General features: G+C 45.3%; 1 protein-coding gene across 1 annotated transcript in view; it reads left to right on the forward strand.

Annotated features, from left to right (window-relative positions):
* Positions 1-22,070, forward strand: part of RANBP3 (RAN binding protein 3) — a 316,713-nt gene that overhangs the window by 131,203 nt on the left and 163,440 nt on the right. Inside the window, exon 10 of the mRNA XM_030219670.1 lies at positions 15,830-15,933. Coding sequence (XP_030075530.1) covers positions 15,830-15,933 — 104 coding nt within the window. The remainder of the gene's footprint in view (positions 1-15,829; positions 15,934-22,070) is intronic.

Consider the following 22,070-nt stretch of genomic DNA (forward strand, 5'->3'; position numbering starts at 1 on the left):
TCCCAACCTTTAAGCCCTCCACACAGCTTCGCAAGCCCCTCCCTTTCCCCCTCCCCCAAAGGCAATCCCCACCACCAAGCCAACCCTCCCAAACCCCCCCCCCCTCAATCACATCATCCTATCAAACTTCCCACCCTTAACCGTTCAACTCACAAGCAGAAAAAAACAAACAATCTTTAAAACCCCTTCTGCCTAGACAGTAATATGTCCATTCACAGCCACCTCTGGAATGCTAATGTCCCTTCAGGTGGAGCTCTTGTTTCGCTTATGTCCGTCCGCCCCAACTTTACGCCATACAGATGTAGACCTTCGATCTGCTTCCCGGACTGGGGTATCTCCCACCGTTGGCAAATCCTCATACCCCAGATCCTTCAATGCCTTCCATGCTTCCGATACTGATTTCACCTTTCTTGATTTTCCTCCTACAGGCATCCACACTGCATATGGAAACATCCAGCGGTACCTCAGCCCCCGGCCCCGCATGAATCTGGTAACCTCCTGAAAATCCCGCCGCTTCTGCAGCGTAGCCCACACCAAATCCTGGAACACACTTATTTTACAGTTTCTCCATTCCCACGCTTGCTGCTGGCGCGCTTTAGCCAATATGCGTTCTTTCTCTCTCTGTCTGCAGGTTTCAGATAAGGTGAACCAACTTCTGAAACTGATTGCCCCATAGCTGAGTTAATGTTTCATTGACATATATATATTTCCTTTTGAAATTAATCTCCCCTGGTAGAAAGGTTTCAATTCTTAGGTTTTTGAACTCATGGGTAGATTTGTGAGCAGTACTTCTCAATTGCAGCCGCAGACCATGATATGGTAATTTCTTGCATTCCCAAAGCGTTGGTCTCTAGGTAAGGAGCACAACTGTATAATATGTTAGGGGCCAAAATGATTTAGGCAGAGATTTTGGAGTCTTGTCCATTTTGGGGGCTGCTTTGATACATCCCACTGGTTCTGGACTGGTATGGTGAGGATGCTAAGGAGAAGTTAGGTCTTACATGTTAATTTTCTTTCCTTTAGTTCCACCAGATCAGTCCAGAGGCCCTTTCTAGTTAGTCGCTTTTATATGATATATCACCAATCAAAATAGGTGGTTTATAAATCATAAAAGCAATGAATTCTTAAACCACTATAGTGTATTGCTCTTTTCGGTCTCTTATCAGCAGTCAGACTCTCCAAGTTCAACTTCAAAGATTTTTACTGGTGATATGTTATAATGAGTACTCAAATGAAATGGAAAACATAATGCTTTGTCATTGAAAATACTGAATATGTCTCCATCAACTGGTTGATGGGCACACAACCCACAGGTTCTGGATTGGTCTGGTTGTATTAAAGGAAATAAATTTAGCATGTAAGACAGTAGGCTTTAACTCTTTCACAGCAGAGTTTTCATTTTGTGTGTATGTTTATCTGCCCAGCTCTGTGAATGGTCTGGAATATGAGTGGCCTAGTGGTTAGGGTGGTGGACTCTGGTCCTGGGGAACTGAGTTCGATTCCCACTTCAGGCACAGGCAGCTCCTTGTGACTCTGGGCAAGTCACTTAACCCTCCATTGCCCCATGTACAAATAAGTACCTGTATATGTAAGCCGCATTGAGCCTGCCATGAGTGGGAAAGCGCAGGGTACAAATGTAACAAAAAATAAATAAATAAATATTTTAAATAACCAGTGAGTAGGGTATTTAAAATATATTTATTTGTAGGTACCATGTACAAAGTGTTTAAAAAATTATTCTTCCCTGATACATTCTGGGGCCTAGGTTGAGAGTGGGAGGAGGCTATGAAATCCAAACTACAGTCCTTTCTCCAAGCAAGTCTGACTAGCATGATTGCTTTACAGTGTTTTATTTAATTTCTTTTTAATATGTAGTCTGCTTTAGCAATTAAATTCTGCAATTTATTTTGCCACCAGAGATAGGGTCTTAGAAAACTCCTGGATCTCTGTCTTACCCTTTTACTTCATAGCAATATATAACTGTATAAATATACCTTTGTACACTGGCCACATAAAATATGTGTGGGATGTTCATTTATCCATCATGTACAGCACAGATAAGTACATTTGTACCAGAAATAGCTGTACTGCAATTTGTAGTGTCAGTATTATCTTTGAAGGTGAGGCTTTGAGACATTGACACTGTTTGGTTCCCATTTCTCTTTGTACTAAATCCCTTCAGGGCACACCTTTTATGTTAAGGGTTTGAATAATGCAGGTGGCAGAGAAAGCAAGACCTCAGAGGTCATCTTCCCAGTTGATTCCATCAGTTTAAATGTCTGCCTGGCAGGGTTTGTTATTGAGACAATTGAAAGAACATATTGCAGTTTCTAGGGGAATCCTTCCTGTGTAAGTGCCACTCTCTCCCCCCCCTCCCCCCTTTTTTTTTTCTTGACTCAAGTGAGCCACCAGGGATGTGTTTTGCAGAAACTGGTTCCCTTTTCAAGGGCCTTCTTTTGTTCTTTCACTTTCTACCTCCTTTGTTTAACTAGGATTTTCAGATGGTGGTACAGATCTTTGTCAGCATTTTGAGGGATGGCAAAGCTTTACTACAACGGAAAAATAACTACTACTTGTAACCTGGCTAGCATGGTCATGTCCTAGGATGTGACAGTAAGAGGGAAAGGGGTTCCTGAGGGTTATCAAACTGACTAGGGCAGCTGATACCCATTTCTAAGTAAATGGCCTTGTTAGGCCCCCCCCCCCCCCCCCCCCCCCCCAGAGTTGTAAAAAAAATAAGTTTACTATTCTCTGAGGACAAGCAGGCTAATATTCTCACATTTGGGTAATGCGATGCCACGTTGCCCAGTCCAGAGCTCTTTTGGAGCACGTCACGCTCCAGTGCATGAGTGCCTTCCCACCCACCGTGCAAACGCGAGACCAACAGTCTTTTTTTTTTCCCACAGTGAGGAGAGGATGCTCTTTTTTTTTTTTTTTTTTTTAAACCTCCACAGCTGCTGGTTTGGTGCTTAACAGTTTTTTTGTTCCTTTTTGCTTTTCTTCACTTATGTCCCTCGTTCAGGTTCTTTTTATCCCCGTTCGTTTATTTATCTTTTTCTTTAATTTTTTTCTCTTTTACCACGGCTTCATAGGCCATATTTAGACCTGAGCACCAGTGGGGTTTTCCCCTTTATTTTTCTCTTTCAGCACCATTGAGTCTCACCTTTTTCCATCGGGAGCCAGTTTTGGTATGACCTCACACTCCTAATTGTGTTCTGTGCCTTAAAATTCAAGCTGGAGCCCAGTTAGTCAGAATGGCTCTTTGGCACTGTCCAAGACCTCAACGTCAGCATCGATAGCTATGGTGCCGACGTCAGTGGTTGCAATGGCACCTGCCTCGTCATCAGCCGCTATGTGAATCCCTGGGCCCGACAGTTTTTGGCACTGGTGTGAGGCTTCACTTTGTCCTGATACTAGGAGACCTTCCAATTACTTCTGCTGCAGGAGTCTTGGAGTGCCAGGACTACCAGGATCCTGCTCCTTCAAGCCTGGCTGTCTTTGGAGTGCATCGGTGTCAACAGTGCTTGCACCAGCCATTTCATTTCGTCCTACAGATTAATCCAGAGACTTGTGGGTTAGGTCCCTCAACCAGCAGATGGCGATAGAGAGAACTCCAAGTTTACTATATGTGGTCATGTGCAGCCCTCCACAACTCAGTATTCTGTCTGTCTAGCAGGTGGAGGATCATAACCAGTGCAGCTCTCTGTTGATCTGGCTCCTTTCTCGTTCCCTCGGGTTTTGTTGAGCCTGTTGTGGGGTTGAGGGAGCTACTGTTAGCTCTGGCTATACCTGGTGGTGCCAGGCCCCTGACTGCCTCCCCTATCAGCCTCCCTAATTTCGTCCATGCAGGGTCTAGCTCCCGTTTGCTCTCCTGCCTCTTCTCAAGGTTAAAAAAAAAAAAGCCTCGGGGCCGTCAGGGTTTTCCCTCAGACCAAAATTGGACGCTTGTCCGGCTGTTTTGACAGCGCAGGGGAGGGCTGGGTGAGATGGAGCGGCAGGGATGTCAGCTCCGTCTGAATCGGCTAAGCGCTGCTCACAGTGTGGGAACCGCTGAGCAGCATCAGGAGCGTGCAAGGCATGTCTGAAGGAGCAGACAGCCAAAGAGGGGGTTCCCGGTGCACGGGGCGGGCTGGTGTTGGATCCCACGGTGTCCTCCGCTCCTTCAGGGGCGAGAGACGGAGAGGTTGGGCCCGAAGCGGTTTTGGTGCGAATGACGGTGATTTTTGATTCGCCACACATGGTGCGGACGGATGCGGGCAGTGTGATTGGCACCCCACAGACAGAAGTAGCGGGGGGGGGGGGGCGGTGCTCGCTTTCCCGCTCTCAGGGATGGACGAGGCTGTGATGCCTTTTCCCCCGGAGTTCGTGTGGCTGATGCACAGAGCCCTTTCAGATGAGGGGCATGGCGGGCTGCGGGGCTGCAGACATGCAGCCGGGTGTTCAGGGATCCAGGCAGGTTACTTCTGCTCACCAGCTTAAAAGACCTCGTTTGGTCGGAGCTCTTCGTTAATCTGCTGAATTTAGCGTATTTTCCTTAAATAAGATGCCCCACACCAAACGCAAGGGGAAAGTAGCAGCTTCGGCTACTAGGACGTCCTCTCCGGTACAGCAGACTATCGTGAGATATACCACGAAGCAACCTACCTTGGAATCTGGAAGGGGCCCTGCTCTCTCCATGGGCGAAGACTCCCTAGGAGACTTGGGGCTTGAGGTTACACTCTCCCCTCCAGATCTTTATCCACCGCCGATTCCCAAAGAATGCCCTTCCTGGCGTGACCAGCGCGATCCGGAAGAGGTCGATGCAGCGGTCCCGATTCGAGGAGCAGGAGTGGCGGTTTCTGAGGGAAGCCTGATGTCGGCGGTTGAACACCATACCCCGACACGGGGGGACAAATCGGTGGCAACCCTGGAGAGCATTTGGACGGCTCTCCAGAGAGTGGAGTCAACGGTGGCCAATTCGGCAAAGGAGATTAAAGATTTAGTAAGTACTGTGGCAACTTTATCCCAGACTTTTACTATAATACAGCAAGAAACAAAGGAACAATTGGATGTTCTTAAGTAAGATGTTAATAAATTGAATGAAGTCTCCGTATCACTGGTAAAAGACAATTTGTCTACACAACGTAGACTAGAATCAATAGAAAATTTCAATCGGAGACTTAACTTGAGACTCTTGAATTTCCCGAAAGAAATGGGTATTAACCCTCTGGATGCCTTTAAATTATATTTGCAGGAGGTATTAAACTTTTCCCCGGAATCCATTCCACCTTTCAATAAAGTATACTATATTCCCTCCAAAAAAATCACCTGTAACTACTCTACAAGCTATTTCACAGGAAAATCAAGAAGAATCTTTGAACATTACTGAGATACTAGAGTCCAACCCTAAGTGTAAACTCTGAAAGATCAACTCTAATTGTGTCTTTTATTTTTCAGCAAGACTTAGATGCTGTGTTACGATTATATTTAAAAAAAAATGCAGACATTGTTTAGGGGTAAAAGAATATGGATATACCCTGATATAACTAAGCAAACTCAAGAAAGGAGGAAGTTGTTTTTAGTATTGAGAACAGAAGTTATATCTATAGGGGCCTCCTTTTACCTTAATTACTCCTGTAAATGTGTTGTAAAGTATCTGGGTTTAAAATACATTTTCCATCAACCAGAACAGTTAAAAGTATTTATAAATATGAAGAAATTGACTAACCATTGACCCTTTGAAGAAAATTAAGTGAAATACAAGATAGGCTTGCATGCTATGCACATTTCCTCTGTTTAATTTCTTATAAACTTCAGTCTTCATAATTTGGTAGACCTCCCCCCCTCTTTGTTGTGGTCTAAAGAAGAGTAAAATGTTTCCTTTTTTTTTGATAATTTTGCCTTCTATGGGAGGATATAATGTCTCTCCTAAAATATTGTTTTTGTCTGCATTGCCTGTTCAAATGTAACAATTTGTTTAATTTGATTTAAAATATAAATAAACAATTTAAAAAAAAAAAAGACCTCGTTTGGCAGTCTCTGGTGCAGAGGAGGTGTCTGACCCATCTGATAATGAGGAAGGGCTTGGTTCAGAGGACTCCCTGCACGCTCTCTCGGAGGACCTGGAGGAGGGAGAGTTGCCGTCGGGGGAAGGGGATGACCCCATGGCAGTAGGGCTGTTCCGGAAGGACGAGCTCCCCTCGTTTATTGTGCAGGCCTTGGAGGTATTAAATATCTCTCCTCCAGAAGCAGTTCCCGCAACTAGCGCGGCTCCCTCCATTATGACAGGGACTAGGGGTCCCTCTAGAGCCTTTCATGTTCATGAGGCTATGAAGGTGCTAATCGCAGCACAGTGGGATTCGCCTGACGCTGGCCTAGGGTAGCTCGATCTCAAGGCGGTAAACAAGGCCCTGAGGATCCGGCATTTTCGGGTGGAGACCCTATGCTCGGTGGTGGCGGCGGTACAGCCGGGGGAATTTCTGACTGCTTTCGACCTCAAGGAGGCTTATTTGCATATTCCCATTTGGCTGCCGCATCAGCGTTTCCTTCGCTTCGTGGTGCTGGGTCAACACTTTCAGTTTCAGGCCATGCCCTTCGGTTTGGCAACGGCGCCGCGGACCTTTTCCAAGGTGATGGTGGTCGTCGCCACCCACTTACGATCTCAGGGCATTCAAGTGCACCCGTATTTAGACGATTCGCTCATCTGTGCTCCCTCACACGAGGAAAGTGTTCGAGCTACAGCCAGGGTGCTTCAGGTTCTGCGTTCACTGGGGTGGGTTGTCAACACTCGGAAGTGTTACCTCACTCCGTCTCAGTCCCTGGAGTATCTCGGAGTCCGGTTCGACACGCGGCTGGGCAGAGTTTTTCTGCTGGAGCAGCACAGGCTTCGCCTTCAGGATCAACTGTTGTCCGTATTGCGGGAACTGGCCCCCACTGCTTGGAGTTATGTGCAAGTGTTGGGGTCCATGGCAGCGACTCTGGATGTAGTGCTGTGGGCCAGGGGGTCACATGCGCCCTCTACAGTGGTCGCTGCTCAGTCGTTGGTCACCACTGTCTGAGGATTATTCGATGCGCCTTGTGTGGACTCCGCGAGCGCGCTTCACCATGCGCTGGTGGCTTTCAGATCAGAGTCTTCAGAGGGGTTTGCCTCTAGTAACTCCAGATTGGGTGGTGGTGACCACGGATGCCAGCCTTTCAGACTGGGGAGCACACTGGGCAAATCGGCTCAAGGCATTTGGTCTCGGTTGGAGGCAGCGTGGCCGATAAATCTCTTGGAACTGCGTGCGATTCGGCTGGCTTTGCAAGAGTTTCTGGCTCTTCTGCGGGCGCAGGCGGTTCGAGTCCTGTCAGACAACGCGACAGCGGTGGCGTACGTCAACAGAGAGGAGGTACCAAGAGTGTCCAGCTCGCCAAGGAGGCGGCGCTGCTTTGCTCATGGGCAGAAAGGCATCTCAGTCTTCTCTCGACAGCACACAGTGCAGGAGTCCTAAATGTTCAAGCGGACTACCTCAGCCGGAATCAGCTGGATCCGGGGGAGTGGGAGCTTTCCCGGTTGGCGTTCGACCAGATTTCCGAACGCTGGGGGGTTCCAGCATTCGATCTGATCACCAGAAGCACAAATGCCAAGGCCTCCCGCTTCTTCAGCAGGGGCAGAGAGTTCGGGGCTGAGGGTATAGACACGCTCATTCAGTCCTAGCCGGAGGTTCTTCTGTATGTTTTTCCGCCATGGCCCATGATAGGTCGAGTGCTAGGCCGCATCGCTTGGCATCCGGGGCCGGTGATACTGGTGGCTCTGGATTGACCCAGGCGGCCATGGTATGCGGACCTTGTCCATCTCCTGATTGACAAGCCTCTATGTCTGATGGTTTGACACGATCTCCTGGTTCAGGGCCCAGTTTGCATGGAGAATCCCGGTCGCTTTGGGCTTACGGCATGGCTCTTGAGAGGGCACTTCTCAGACGGAAGAGGTATTCAGAAAAGGTCATAGGTACTATGCTGCTGACCCGAAAGCGCTCTACTTCAGCGTCTTATGCGCGAGTCTGGCGCACCTTTGTCTCTTGGTGTGCCTCCGTTGGGATTGCGGTGGAGTCGGCTTCTGTGCATTATATTCTGGCTTTTTTGCAGGACGGGTTAGATAAGGCCCTGTCCTTGAGTTCCTTGAAAGTTCAAGTGGCGGATTTGGCATGTTTCAGATTCCATCTGCAGGGTCGCCCATCTGGATGTGGTGCGTTTTCTTTGGGGCGTTAACCATGTCCACCCTCCGAGGGTTCCGGTGCTACCGGAGTGGAGTCTTAATTTGGTGCTTCGGGCGACGCAGCGTTCTCCATTCGAATCTTTGCGGAAGGTATCTTTGAAGGATCTTACGTTGAAGGCTGTTTTTCTAGTGGCAATGGCCTCTGTGAGACGGGTGTCGGAGCTGCAAGCTTTGTCTTGCAGGAACCCTTTTCTCCGGTTCACAGAGGCCGGGGTATGTGTCAGAACGGTGCCGTCCTTTCTGCCTAAGGTGGTATCATGTTTTCGTATGAACCAGTCTGTGATGTTGCCAGCGTTTCGGGAGGCGGATTACCCGAAGGAGTTCCGAGCTCTACATTGTTTGGATGTGAGGCGAGTGCTTGTGAGGTATTTGGAGGTCATGAATTCTTTTCGCCGTTCGGATCATTTGTTTGTGTTATTTGCTGGAGCTAATAAAGGAAACATGGTATCCAAGGCCACGATAGCTCGGTGGTTACGGCAGGCGATTGTCTCGGCCTATGTTGGCTTGGGCAAGGTGCCTCCTGTTCGGGTGAGCGCTCATTCTACGAGGGCTCAGTCTACATCCTGGGCGGAGTGTCGTTTGGTTCCTCTGGCAGAGATTTGCAAAGCGGCTACTTGGGCGTCGGTACACACTTTTGCGAAGCATTATCGGCTAGATGTGGTGGAGCAGCAGGATGTGGCGTTTGGGGCATCTGTGTTGGCCTATGGGGCTGATGTGTCCCACCCTACTTGAAGGATTGCTTTGGTACATCCCACAAGTCTCTGGATTGATCTGTGGGACGAAATGGAAGGTGAAATAGTTCTTACATGATAATTTTCTTTCCATTAGTCCCAACAGATCAATCCAGAGGCCCTCCCTGATTCTGCTATTTCTGAGGTTTTGTGGTTCCAGTTGTTAGTTTCAAAGTTTGGTTCGGTTGCACCTGTTTTGGTCTGTTGGAATTTAAGTTCATTGATAAGTCTACACTTCGTCAGTTCAGCGAGTCAGCTGTGGAGAACTGCGGTAGCAGTTGCGTGATTCCATTCTTTAACATGAAGGACGATGGGAAAGGCAGGAGAGTGTGATTTGTGTTTATATAAGGATGATGTTCTGCTTTGGTATCGTCATACTGAGTTGTGGAGGACTGCACATGACCACATATAGTAAACTCGGAGTTCTCGCTTTCTCCATCTGCTTGTTGAAGGACATAACCCACAAGTCTCTGGATTGATCTGTTGGGACTAATGGAAAGAAAATGATCAGGTAAGAACTAATTTTACCTTCGGTAAGCCCGTATGGTCACTGCGTCAGCAGTTCATTTCTACACTGCAGCTCCAAACTGTTTCACTTTTTTAAAGAGGCATTGATGTCGAAGGTGCTTGTGCCTTCCATGCCTCTTGACATCCAAACCTCGATCCCCGGTGGGGGGGGTTGGCATTGGCATTGAAGGTGCTTGCGCCTGCTATGCCATTTGTATCGGCTCCACTCTCTTCTAGAGCATTGGTGTTGATGATGCTTGTGCCCGACATGCCTATTGACATACAAGCCTCGATCCTGGGACATTGTTGTCGAAGTTGCTTGCACCTGCTACGCCATTTGCATCTGCTCTTTTCAGAGCATCGGCATCAACGCTTTCGCCCATCATGCTCTTGGGATCCTTGATCCACATCAATCTCATGGGTGCTTGCGCCTGCTGCGCCTTTTATATCAGTCCTGCATGGTCCTCACCTGTGGTGTGGCCTCCATCACCGGTGTCGCATGCAGCACTGAGGTCGACTGCTGCCTGCGTTGATCAACGCTGCTGCAAGCAGTTTTAATGCAACTTGAGTCTGGAGCCCTATCCTTTCAGGGTCCTGCCTCTTCTCGGATAAAGAGGACTCAGTCTGAGCCCACCCATGATGGGTTCCTGGCTGGTACCGGTGATGAGCATATTGTGGGAGGGGGGTGTCAAATTCGCATTCCCAGCACTTTTCAGAGTGGACGTTGTCTCCGTTGACGAGCCTGTCTTTCCCTTTGGGGCCATGGCGAACGTCTTTTCTCTACTTTCAGAGATGGAGGATTGCTTTTGCCTTTTTGATTTCCTGGGCTACAAGTCTCTTCCTAGGAGATCTGTACTAGTCCATCAGCTCTTCCTTTGAGGTTCTTGTGAGGGGTAAGGAGGTTGCACTCCCTCACATAGACATAGCCTCCATGCACAACTTTCAGAATTCTCTTGGTTTTCCTGAGCTCTACTTCTCCATTCAGGGTAGTTGGATTAATACGAGAGTATGGATTTCTACGAGCTGTCCTTCGCTGCCCACTAGCTGGGTCGCTAGTTCTATGGATCCACTTGGAAGCTCAAATACAGGATTTCATTGCCCTTCTCTGGACTTCAGCCTTGCTACCTCTCCACGAGTGTATGCTATGGAGCTTCATTCCACACTCACTTAAGTATATAAGTATAAGTACATAAGTATGCCACACTGGGACGGACCAAAGGTCCATCAAGCCCAGTATCCTGCTTCCAACAGTGACCAATCCAGGTCACAAATACCTGGCAAGATCACAAAAAAGTTCAGTACATTTTATCCTGCTGATTCCAGAAATGAGCAGAGGATTTTCCCCAAGTCATTTTAATAATGGTCTATGGACTTTTCCTTTAGGAAGCTGTCAAAACCTTTTTTTAAACCCCACTAAGCTAACCGCCTTTACCACATTCTCTGGCAATAAATTCCAGAATTTAATTACACATTGAGTGAAGAGAAATTTTCTCTTATTCGTTTTAAATTTACTACTTTGTAGCTTCATCGCATGCCATAAGTACATAAGTATTGCCATATTGGGACAGACCAAAGGTCCATCAAGCCCAGTATCCTGTTTCCAACAGTGACCAATCCAGGTCACAAATACCTGGCAAGAGCCCAAAAAAGTACAAAACATTTTATGCTTCTTATCGCAGAAATAGTGAATTTTCCCCAAGTCCAATTTAATAATGGTTTATGGACTTTTCCTTCAGGAAATCAGTCCAAACCTTTTTTAAACTCTGCTAAGCTAATCACCTTTACCACATTTTCTGGTAATGAATTCCAGAGTTGAATTACACATTGAGTAAAGAAACTTTTTTTTTTTTTTCTCTGAGTCATTTTAAATTTATTACTTTGTAGCTTCATCGCATGCCCCCTAGTCCTAGTATTTTTGGAAAGAGTGAACAGATTCTTCACTTCTACCTGTTCCACTCCACTCATTATTTTATAGACCTCTATCATATCTCCCCTCAGCCATCTTTTCTCCAAGCTGAAGAGCTCCAGCCGCTTTAGCCTTTCCTGATAGGCGGGAGGAGTGTGAAAAATTACAAGAAGACCTCGTGAGACTGGAGGATTGGGCGTCCAAATGGCAGATGAAGTTCAACGTTGACAAGTGCAAAGTGATGCATGTGGGAAGGAGGAACCCGAATTATAGCTATGTTATGCAAGGTTCCACGTTAGGAGTTACGGACCGAGAAAGGGATCTTGGAGTCATCGTGGATAGGATGTTGAAATCTTCAGCTCAATGTGCTGCGGCGGCTAAGAAGGCGAACAGAATGTTGAGTATTATTAGAAAAGGGATGGAAACCAAGCATGAGGATGTTATAATGCCGTTATATCGCTCCATGGTGTGACCACACCTGGAGTATTGTGTTCAGTTCTGGTCGCTCATCTCAAAAAAGATATAAAGGAATTGGAGAAGGTGCAGCGAAGGGCGACAAAAATGATAAAAGGGATGGGATGACTACCCTATGAGGAGATATTAAGACGGCTAGGACTCTTTAGCCTGGAGAGAAGGCAGCTGAGAGGTGATATGATAGAGGTTTACAAAATAATGAGCGGGATAGAGCGGACAGATGTGAAGCATTTGTTTACGCTTTCTAAGAATAATAGAACCAGGGGACACAAGATGAAATTAGAATGTGGTAGGTTTAAAACAAATCGGAGAAAGTTTTTCTTTACTCAGCGCGTAGTTAGACTCTGGAACTCATTGCCAGAGAAGGTAGTGACGGCAGCTGGCCTTGCTGAGTTTAAAGGGAGTCTGGACAGATTTCTGAAGGAAAAGTCCATTGATCGTTATTAAATTTTGGGTTTTTTGCCAGGTTCTTGGGGCCTGGATTGGCTGCTGTCGGAGACAGAGTGCTGGGCTTGATGGACCTTTGGTCTTTTCCCAGCGTGGCAGTGCTTATGAAGTCGTCCCACCCCCTTTATCATTTTCGTTGCCCTTCTCTGTACCTTTTCTAATTCCACTATATCTTTTTTGTGATGAGGCGACCAGAATTGAACACAATATTTGAGGTGCGGTCGCACCATGGAGCGATACAAAGGCATTATAACGTCCTCATTTCAGGATCACCACAATGAATATGGGGAGGAGTGGCCTAGTGGTTAGACCACCCATCTTGACATCCAGAGGTGGCCGGTGCAAACCCCACTACTGCTCCTTGTGATCTTGAACAAGTCACTTAACCCTCCACTGCCTCGGTTATAAACTTAGATTGTGAGCTGTCCAGGGACAGAGAAATACCCAGTATCTCACGTTGAGCTACTACTGAAAAAGTGTGAGCAAAATCTAAATAAATAAATGTTCCTTCCAGGATCTCCCTTTTCTGGAAAAATCCTTGTGCTCTCTCTCCTGGTTACTCAAGTACATAACCCCGTCCTTCCATTTTGTTCCGTGTCCAGGTCTGGATCAGTCTGACGTCACTTACCTTTCCCCTTGGGAGAATAATCTTCTCTATTCGTCTCCTCTCATCTCCCTTTTGTGGCAGGCTCTGTGATCGAGCAGGAAGTACTGAAGTGCCAACACTCTGATGCATCCTTCTTGGCCTCTGCAGATTTAAATTCTTCTTGTTATAGAATTTTCTTTCCAGGCACCGTGGGTCATGGAGTATTCTCCGACTCTCATCCCACATAACAGGGGGAGCAGGTCTCTTCTGCATCCCATCCTATGGTCTCTGGCCTGCACGGCCTGGATTATGAAGGTTTCGCGTTGGCTTCCTGGCATTTTTTCTGAAAGTGTCTTCACAGTCTTTCTCGCTTTTCAGAAAGTTCTCTTTGGCAAGTGTTTCTCTTTCCAATGGGATAGGTTTGCTGTCTGGTAGGCATACATCTACATCTTTCTGAGTTTAGTCTTAATCAACTGGGTGGAGATTCGCCTCAGTTTCCTCAGTGCTCTCATCTTTGTATAAAGGCTTCTGAGACCTCAGCATCAGTATTCCCATTTCTTAAGCGTGTCCTTATTCTGCTTGTTTTCCTGTCGAGGGGACCTCAACCTATTTGCTTCTGATGGCTGTTACATAGGCTCGTTGGGACGATGACCTTTGACCCTGTCAGCAGTTTCATCTTCCATCGCAGTGGAGTGGTGTTCTGCATTTACCCTAAGTTCTTACCTCAGGTTGTATTGGGCTGTATCGGTTTTCGATTTGCTTCTCTTGCCTCCGTCCATCATGCAGTCTCTTGCATATAAAGCATGTTTTCCACTCATTGCACTGCAAGCAGACACTGGCCTATCCTTGATGTGGCCTCAGCCCCACAGGTTTTATCTTTTAGCCTTTAGTTTCCTTCCTTCCTGCAGGAGGTGGCTCATCATTGGGGATTGCTAAATAGACGTCTGTTTAGCTACCTCCTTTTTTTCTTTTTCTTCCACCCAGGCCGGGCTACCTAGGATAATCCTCTTCAGACTTGCTATGTTAACACCATGACTATATTGTTCGCTTCTTAGGAAGCTTGGTTGGACTGTTGTGTTCTCTTCATTCCACACATTTACGTCTTGTTCCTGCTCTGGGTAGCATGCATGTGGCAGCATTCTCATCAGGATTTGATGGAATAGTAATGTACTTTTACTCTGGATTCTAGAATTCGATTCCACCCGCCTAGACACTCTTTATTTTTTCCCAGGCTTCACTTCCAACGATTTGCTTACCAGCTTCTATATGTTCTGAACTCGCCATTGTGAGGAGCAGATCGTCATTGATTGTTGTTCCTAGTGAACCTGTTAGGTAGGGATTCCACAATTGTAAGAATATTAGTCTGCTTGTCTTCGGAGAAAGTGAAGATACTTACCTGTAGCAGGCATTCTTCAAGGACAGCAGGCTAAGTATTCTCACATACCCTTCCACCTTCCCTTGGAGTCGTCTTCTATGCTATTGTATTGCACTGTTGGTCCCGCGTTCGCGTGGCGTGCGGGAAGGCACTTGTGCATGTGCACTGGAGCATGTCTCGCGCTCCAAAAGAGCTCCATGAAAAGCTTGATACAAGTTCCAGACCAGTCAACGTGGCGTCACGTTACCCAATTGTGAGAATATATAGCCTGCTGTCCTCGGAGAATGCCTGCTACAGGTAAGTATCTTCGCTGTTTTGTCACACACATGCCACTAGTTAGTTACTGCATCTTGTCATATACAATTAGTTTATAATTTCTACTGCAGGCTTAGCTAAGGTTCTGCCAGTTATAGTTAACTACTAGAGATATGCAAAACATTTGAAACCAAAATTTGTTTTGCAACCATATTTAAATACAAGATTTCTAGTCATTCTTTTACCCAGGGATGTAACAGATTCCAATCTTTTTACACTGGGAAAATCTGCCAGAAGATGCCCATGTGTGAAAAGAGCCTAAGGATATAAATACAAATTGTTCACCCTTTTGTGACTTGTTGATAATCTTTGAATACTTACTTGCCTTCATCACTATTCCCCCCCCCCCCCCCACCCCACACCCAGCACTGGTACCTGTCTTTTACCTATCTGTTCAGTTCCTATCCCTTAACATTTTTCCCTCTTCTGATCTGTCTCTTACTTATGTTCCCTTGTGACCTTTCCTTCTCCATTTCCCTGTTTGTCCTGTTCTCCCTGTAGGCCACTCTTCTCCTCTGTACTACTCTTATGTCTTTTTATGTCCTCATTCTATCTACTTTCTCCCCATGCCTGTTTGGTTCATCTTCCTGCATTCCCCCGTGCTCCTCTGTCCTGTTGTCCTATGAAATGAAAACAGTATATCTTGTGGCCACTGCTGATTATAGGGCCTGTCATAGTTAGTAGTTCATGGCATATGCTGGACATGCTACCATTAATAGATTTTTGCAAGTAGTTCACGTCCCACTAGCACAGAAATAAAGGTCAATACACTGCTTTATCCCAGATCCAATTCGAAGTTTTCTGCCTCTGTTTATTCCAGATGCAGATTACGGTGGTACCAGAAAAATTTATTGAAACTAGCACAAAATAAAACATCTTTCAAAAGCAAAAGCATCTGTTTGTGATATGTTTTTGAAAGAATGGATCCAAGAAAATAGGTGGCCATACGAGGAGGTGGTCAGAATAGTTATCTGTAGAAAAGTACTCTGGATTATTAATATATTTTTAGCATAGCAAATGTAAAACTCTTGTATCCATATTACATCTACAGTGCTAGCCATAAGGTTGATTACCTTAAGGGTTAGGTTCTCATACCATTTTGAGCATATGGGTCATTCTTTGTTTTCTCTTCTCCGCCTCCTCATCTTTTTGAAGGCTGCAGGCCTTCCTCTCCCTTCGGGCTGCTTCTACCTCAGCTGGCGGTTCTCCCTTTTTCTCGTCTTTACATAATATTTGAAATCTGTATTATTTTCAGCTAGGAGATGAAAATGCTGGAAGATCTGGTGCACAGAATGCTGGATCACCTGCCACAGACACACCATCTGCAACAAACTACTTTCTGCAGTACATCAGTTCCAGGTGAAACTTGCTGGTTTAATTTACATGTTCTGAAGAGTCTACACCAGTCCTGGCCTGATGGGATAGGATTCCGGGGCTCTTCACGTTGGGGCAGGGCAGAAGCTAGGTGTGTCAGGAGGCATGCCTTACTCTAGCACATCTTGGTTTCTCCTGTAGGAGGTAAAGGATGAGATTTTTCATGGCTTGCAGTAGTGGATGGATGCAGAGTTTTCTTTGGACTGGAGCTGAAATACTTTGCCCAAAGGCAGGATGATCTAAGGGTTTCAGAGAGTGCCTTTTAGGGTTTATGGATGATAAAATTAAAACATTATGATAACTTATTTTTTTGGCCAAAACCATTATATTTGTGAATATTATGAGTTAAAATATTGCCTATTTTGAACCAAATATCATGTGCTTGCAAGTTGAAAAACTGTATCAGCCATCTACAAAAGAAGAAATCCCTACTTTGAATGTACTATATTTGAAATCCTTTAAGTATCAACCCTGAAATTGAGCAGCTTTTCTGGGAGAGTCATGCTGGTGTGTGTTACATGACATGCTGTGTATACTAATTGGTCTATGTAATCATTACTTCATAGCTAGAATGGAGTTTGGTTGACTGTGTACCTTGTTGTCTTGGACTGTTGCCAACTTGGCTACTTCACAGAAAATGGCATAGCAGCTACTAAAACTAGAAGTGAGTCTCTTCCTTTGTGTGTGTGTAGAGGAGTGGTGCTCCTTTCTAAAGTATTGTATAGTCAGACCTGCTTTGGAAGGTTTTGTGTATAGGGATCATTGTCAGGCCTGAAAGTAGCTGACATTTTGGGTCAGATCTGGCAGGGACAGAAGGCATCTTGGTGCTCAGCAAACTAAAAATAAATTCTGTGGGAGCATCAACTAGTTTTCTTTGAGTAAATCTAAACTTTTCTTTCCTTTTAACATTTTTGCAAATTAGTTTGGTAGAAAACTAGTGTCCATTGGTATGTAACCACTCAATTACCAAGTTTGGAAGTACCATGGGAGAAATCACTGGCATAGTTATAATCATAGCAACTCATTTTGCTAACAACTTTCACGAGTAGATAGCCAAACTACTACCCAGTTTAAAATGAGGTTTTTTTTGTTTGTATTTTTTGTTCTGTAATGTTAAAAATCAGGTGTGTTCAGGTGCTTTGAGAGTGGGTTTTAGGTTCAGACAGGTTAAATCATCCATTTGGCTAAACAGTAAAATTCAAAGCCTGTGCTGGTTTAGGTTAAAGAAGTTTTTCAATGGGTTAGGCAGTGACATCAGTGCGCTGGCACTCCTTTAATTGAACTTTTGTAGAACAGAAGTATCACTTCAGCGGTGTGTGTATATGTGTGTGTGTATATTTATTGTTTGTCTTTTTTTATTTTAACATTTTCAAAAGAAAAATACATGCAGAGGTCTAGGTCCTGTTGACTCTTCTGAGACCTGGCTATAATAACATTAGAGGGCAACTGAAACGGGTTATCAGTTATAGCCGAAACTGGGCTGCATAGTCCCTCATAACCAAAATTGGGCTGCACGTCCCCCTGGCCCCCTTGACAGAAAGCCACTGCCCTCCCCAGGCCTACCTTAAAAAGCCCTGGCTGTTTACTGGCTTTGGGGCAGGAGTGATCCCCAGTCACTCCTGTCCGTGCCAGCTCCACATTCAGAATGGGTGCTGGGGCCTCATGCAGCAGTCTCGCGGCAGCCATTGTAATATTGGAACTGGCATGAGCAGGAGTTATCCTCAGTTACTCCTGCCCATGCCAGCTCCAGTCTCAAAATGGCTGCTGCGACCTCCCACAGAAACTCTACCTCCCCCCCACCCCCCTCACAGCTTGCATTTCAGACTCAAAGAAGACAATGTATTTATGAGAATTTCTATTTACGTAGGCTGTTATTGACTTTATGACAATACCAACTGTTTTAGATTTTATTTAATTCAGTTGTATCGGGAGAGAGTTGGTTTAATGTTGCTATCAGTAGTCACATAAATTACTATAAACTTTGTACTTTTCATGCAGACTTGTGTTGCCTTTTTTGGACTTCTGGCCAGCCTTGTGGTATTAAGGATTCTATTTACTAATCATTTTTTTCCGGTAGACCCAGAATAATATAACATAAGGATAGCCATACCGGGTCAGACCAGTGGACCATCTAGCTCAGTATTCTGTTTCCAACAGTTGCCAATCTAACTCACAAGTATCTGGCAGAATCCCAAATAGTAACAAGATTCCCCAATCCCAGGGCAAGCAATGGGGCAGACCCCCAAGTTAGTAATATGCTCTAATTTTAGAAGGCTTCTACTTAACTGGAGCATAACCTGTGCTACTTATATCACTGATAGGTCTCTCTTTTTGGATACATTGGGGCTGATATTCAAAATGGTTTAACAGGGCAGTGCCTGGCCATCCAGCAATATTCAGCAGCATTTAGTAGGTAGTGCCACTGAATATTGTCTGATTACCCAGGCACTGACTGTATAGTGAAGGGGCAGTCTGAGGACAGAGCTGGATTGGAGCCAGCACTTAACCATTTAGTATCAATATTCATGCTGCTAACCGGTTAAGTGGATAAAGTTAGGACAGCAAAAATGTTGTCATACTGTATCTGGTGAGCTAACTGGGCAACAGTGTGAATATCAAGTGGTGTCTGGTTAACTTCTGTTTTGTGTCCTGAAGGGCCTTTTGGCCCCCTCCCTCTTGACCCTCACCCAGAGCAATGGCTGCCCCCCCCCCCCCCCCCCCCCCAATGAAGAGAAGAAATGGGTCTGACAAGAATGCCACTTCCAGGCCTACCTTTTTGTGATGCTCACTCATTCCTGCCCATAGTAGCTCTAGCCTCCAAATGGCCAGCTGCGGTTTCTAGAAACAGTGTTCCAGCATTTGAAGACTGGAACCATGATGGTCTAGAGCTGATGGGCATCACTTCTACCCTTAAGACCCCATTTGCAACCAGGCACGGTAAAGGTAGGCTTGGGAGGGAGTGGGGTCATGTGGGGCCTATTTCTTGGCTTAGGGAAGTGGGGGAATGGAGTTGGAGGGTAGGATGAATACACAGATACCCTCATGTAGGTCCTGACCAATATTTAATTGGGACCTGCATAAATATTTATTTGGATCCCGACTGAATATTGACTGGGACCTGAATAAGAGCTGGCAGTTTGAAAGAGTGTAGTCAGACCGTGGATATTCAATGCCGATGCGCAGACTTGGCCCACCATTGAACGTTGGGACCTAATTTTGCCCGCGATGGTCGGGGTTTAAAAGACCACTGACAACCGTTGGCTGAATATTGACAGGATTATTTTTAATAAAACAATACACAGTGGAGATCATTTTAGAAGCATCTACATGTATAAATAGTTGCATTTACGCTATATAGATTAGCTACAACAATAAATGGTGATATCAGAAAGCTGCTATTTACATGTGTAGATGTCTGGGACATATTTAAGGTGTGGGAGAATACAGGTATGTTTAAATAGATTTTCTTGTCAGCTTTTGCACCAGCTCAGAGGCACACGTAGATGTTAAAAGATTAATCCCTTGTTTCTATTTTTATATCTGTGCCTCAAAAATTTTTAAAAAAAATGGTAAACTTTGAGCTTTGCAAGTTAATTGCTACCTCTTCTCACATTGTTTTGTGAGATTGGACATCTATTGTGTCTGTATTGAGCTTACAGTGGTCCATGATTTAGAAAAGGTTCCATGGGCAGAAGAAAACGTATTCAGTTCTGGGCCTAATCTGGGTATTGGTATTGAATACCTGGGTCTTCAGCAATTGCTGAAGGTTATCCAAGTGCAGGCTGATAAGCAGTCCAGTGCCTGGATAAAGATAGGATAGTCCTTTTGCTGTCCTAAATTTATCCTGTTTCCTACCCAACTGTGCCCCAGACCACTGTGACACTAACTGAATAGTGCTGTGTCAATCTGTGCTTATATTTAGCGCCACTGCCTGGTGAAGTGCAGCTGAATATCAGCAGCAGAGCCAGCCAGCAGAATTTAACCTGGTAGGAGTCTTCTACCAGGTGAAATCCTGCAGAATATCTACTCTATGTGTATGTGCTTGCATTTATATGTGGAAGCTGCAAAATCAGTATTCTTAGTTTAATATATTCTATACCACCTTTCAAATTAGTATAACATTTCAGCATAAAAGTGCTGCACTTATACATAGAAGCTGCAAAATGATACTACTCTTGATTTCTTCATAGAGTTTTGCAAAATTATTGCTCTCGGCATTCTTATATGTATTTTACAGAAGGCTCCTTGTTTGACAGAGCTGTTTGTAAAATATTGGGAAAATGTGATCATTGCAACCTGAACGTTCTATTTCCCATGTGGAACCTGTTGTGCAAAATGGGGCCTCACATCTTAAACAGATCATGTCTGGGACATTTTTCATTGTTCACCCTCCATTGCTTTTCACAGTATGCATGATCACACTGCTAGGAGTCAGATGCTGCCATTTTGAAAGATGGTGCTAAAAGCTAGAGTGACTGGGAATAGCTCCTCACTTTGGAGGTGGGTGGGGTCGAGGAGGGGTATGAATCTTTTTGGTGGGGAGGAACAAGTGGGCCACCAGGACATTTTTTTATGGGGGAAGAAGGGGGGTACAAGGGAGCCCCTGGGCCACTATGGGATTTTTTTTTTGGGGGGGGGGGGGGGGGGGGGACTGTTGGTGGAGAGGGTGGAAGGAGCAAGTGGGGGCAGTAGGGCCACCATTTTATTTCATAGGTGCATAATTTCAAAAAGTTTGGTACATAATTCCCTGGTATGTATCTTAAGTTAAATATATATTTTTGCAAGTGATCCCAGCAGTGTGCCAAAAGTTTGTGTATATTATGATGGGCATTGGTGAATGTCTCATTTTCTCAGAGACAAGTGTGAGGTAATAATCTTACACATCTTACAAGCATTCTTCAGCTTGTTTGCAACAACTTTTTAGAATGTTACACCGAGCATGCAGAACCTAGCCAGTCACCAGTTTTTTTTCCATGGAGCTAATGGCTGCACAGAACTGTGCTGTTCTGTACTTGCGTCAAGAAGTTTGTTTTGGTGAAATCACTGTGCCTAATGGTTAGTGTAGTGGGCTTTGATTCCTGGCAACTTGGATTTGATTTCCACTGCAGCTCCTTGTGACCTTGGGCAAGTCACTTAACCCTCCATTACATTACCCAACAAAACAAAAACTTAAATTGTAAGCCCTCTATGGACAGAGAAAGTACCTGCATATAATGCATACAGTGCTGCGTATGTCTGGTAGCACTATAGAAATGATTATTAGAAGTTCTGTCATCATGCAAGGACCTTCTTTTAATCACTTTATTTTTCCTTAATGATGTTTTTTGGGTTTTAAGTTTTCTTTATTTTCTGCGGCCATATCTGGTTGCTTTAGACCTTGGGCACATGGACAGGTTAATTTTCAAGATTGAGGGCAGATGCACACTAGGAGGGGCTAAGCACCATTATAGTTTTTCCCTTATATGCTGCTTAGCCCCTCCCAGTGCATCCTAGGATGCACCGGGCAGGGGTTGGGTGTTATCATTTTAAGAAGGGCGGGCCCAGAGGCAGGAGGCAGTAGGTGTTGCTCCTGCTCTCCTGCTTCCAGTGCTATAAGGGAGGGGAGAGGGTTTGAATCACTAAACCACCATGGAGTTGTTTTGAGTTAGGAGTTTTAGGGAGCACAAGCAGGCAGCCTTTGCAGCTATACTGCTGTGGACATTCACCCCTCCTGTGTCTCCCTTTACCTGAGCTCCTCTCCAACAGTTCCAGCACTGCTGTAAAATTTATCTTGTTAAAGCTTAGTGCTCCTTTCTATGCAAGGCACAGAATTCTCATTATAATAATAATGAGCTGCTTGTAATACATTTGCATAGGATTCTCGGTAGCTGCTACAGCACACAGTTAAAGCCACACAAAACCCCTTTGTACATGACTTGCTAAATAACGTTTGCTTTATACCGGCTACAACCAGTCTAAAGCAAACGTTGCAAGCTCGGTAAGCTTTGTTCATTAGCCCAGAGTCATTTGATTTTGCTTTAGCTATTTTGCCAGATATGTGTCCAAAAAAAAAAAAAAAAAAAGCTCCCAGTGGCAGGACCATATCTATAATGAATATCCATAATTGGTGCCTGCAATGCCTG

Source organism: Microcaecilia unicolor, chromosome 11 (genome assembly GCF_901765095.1).
Source record: "Microcaecilia unicolor chromosome 11, aMicUni1.1, whole genome shotgun sequence".
Classification (NCBI taxonomy): Eukaryota; Metazoa; Chordata; class Amphibia; order Gymnophiona; family Siphonopidae; genus Microcaecilia; species Microcaecilia unicolor.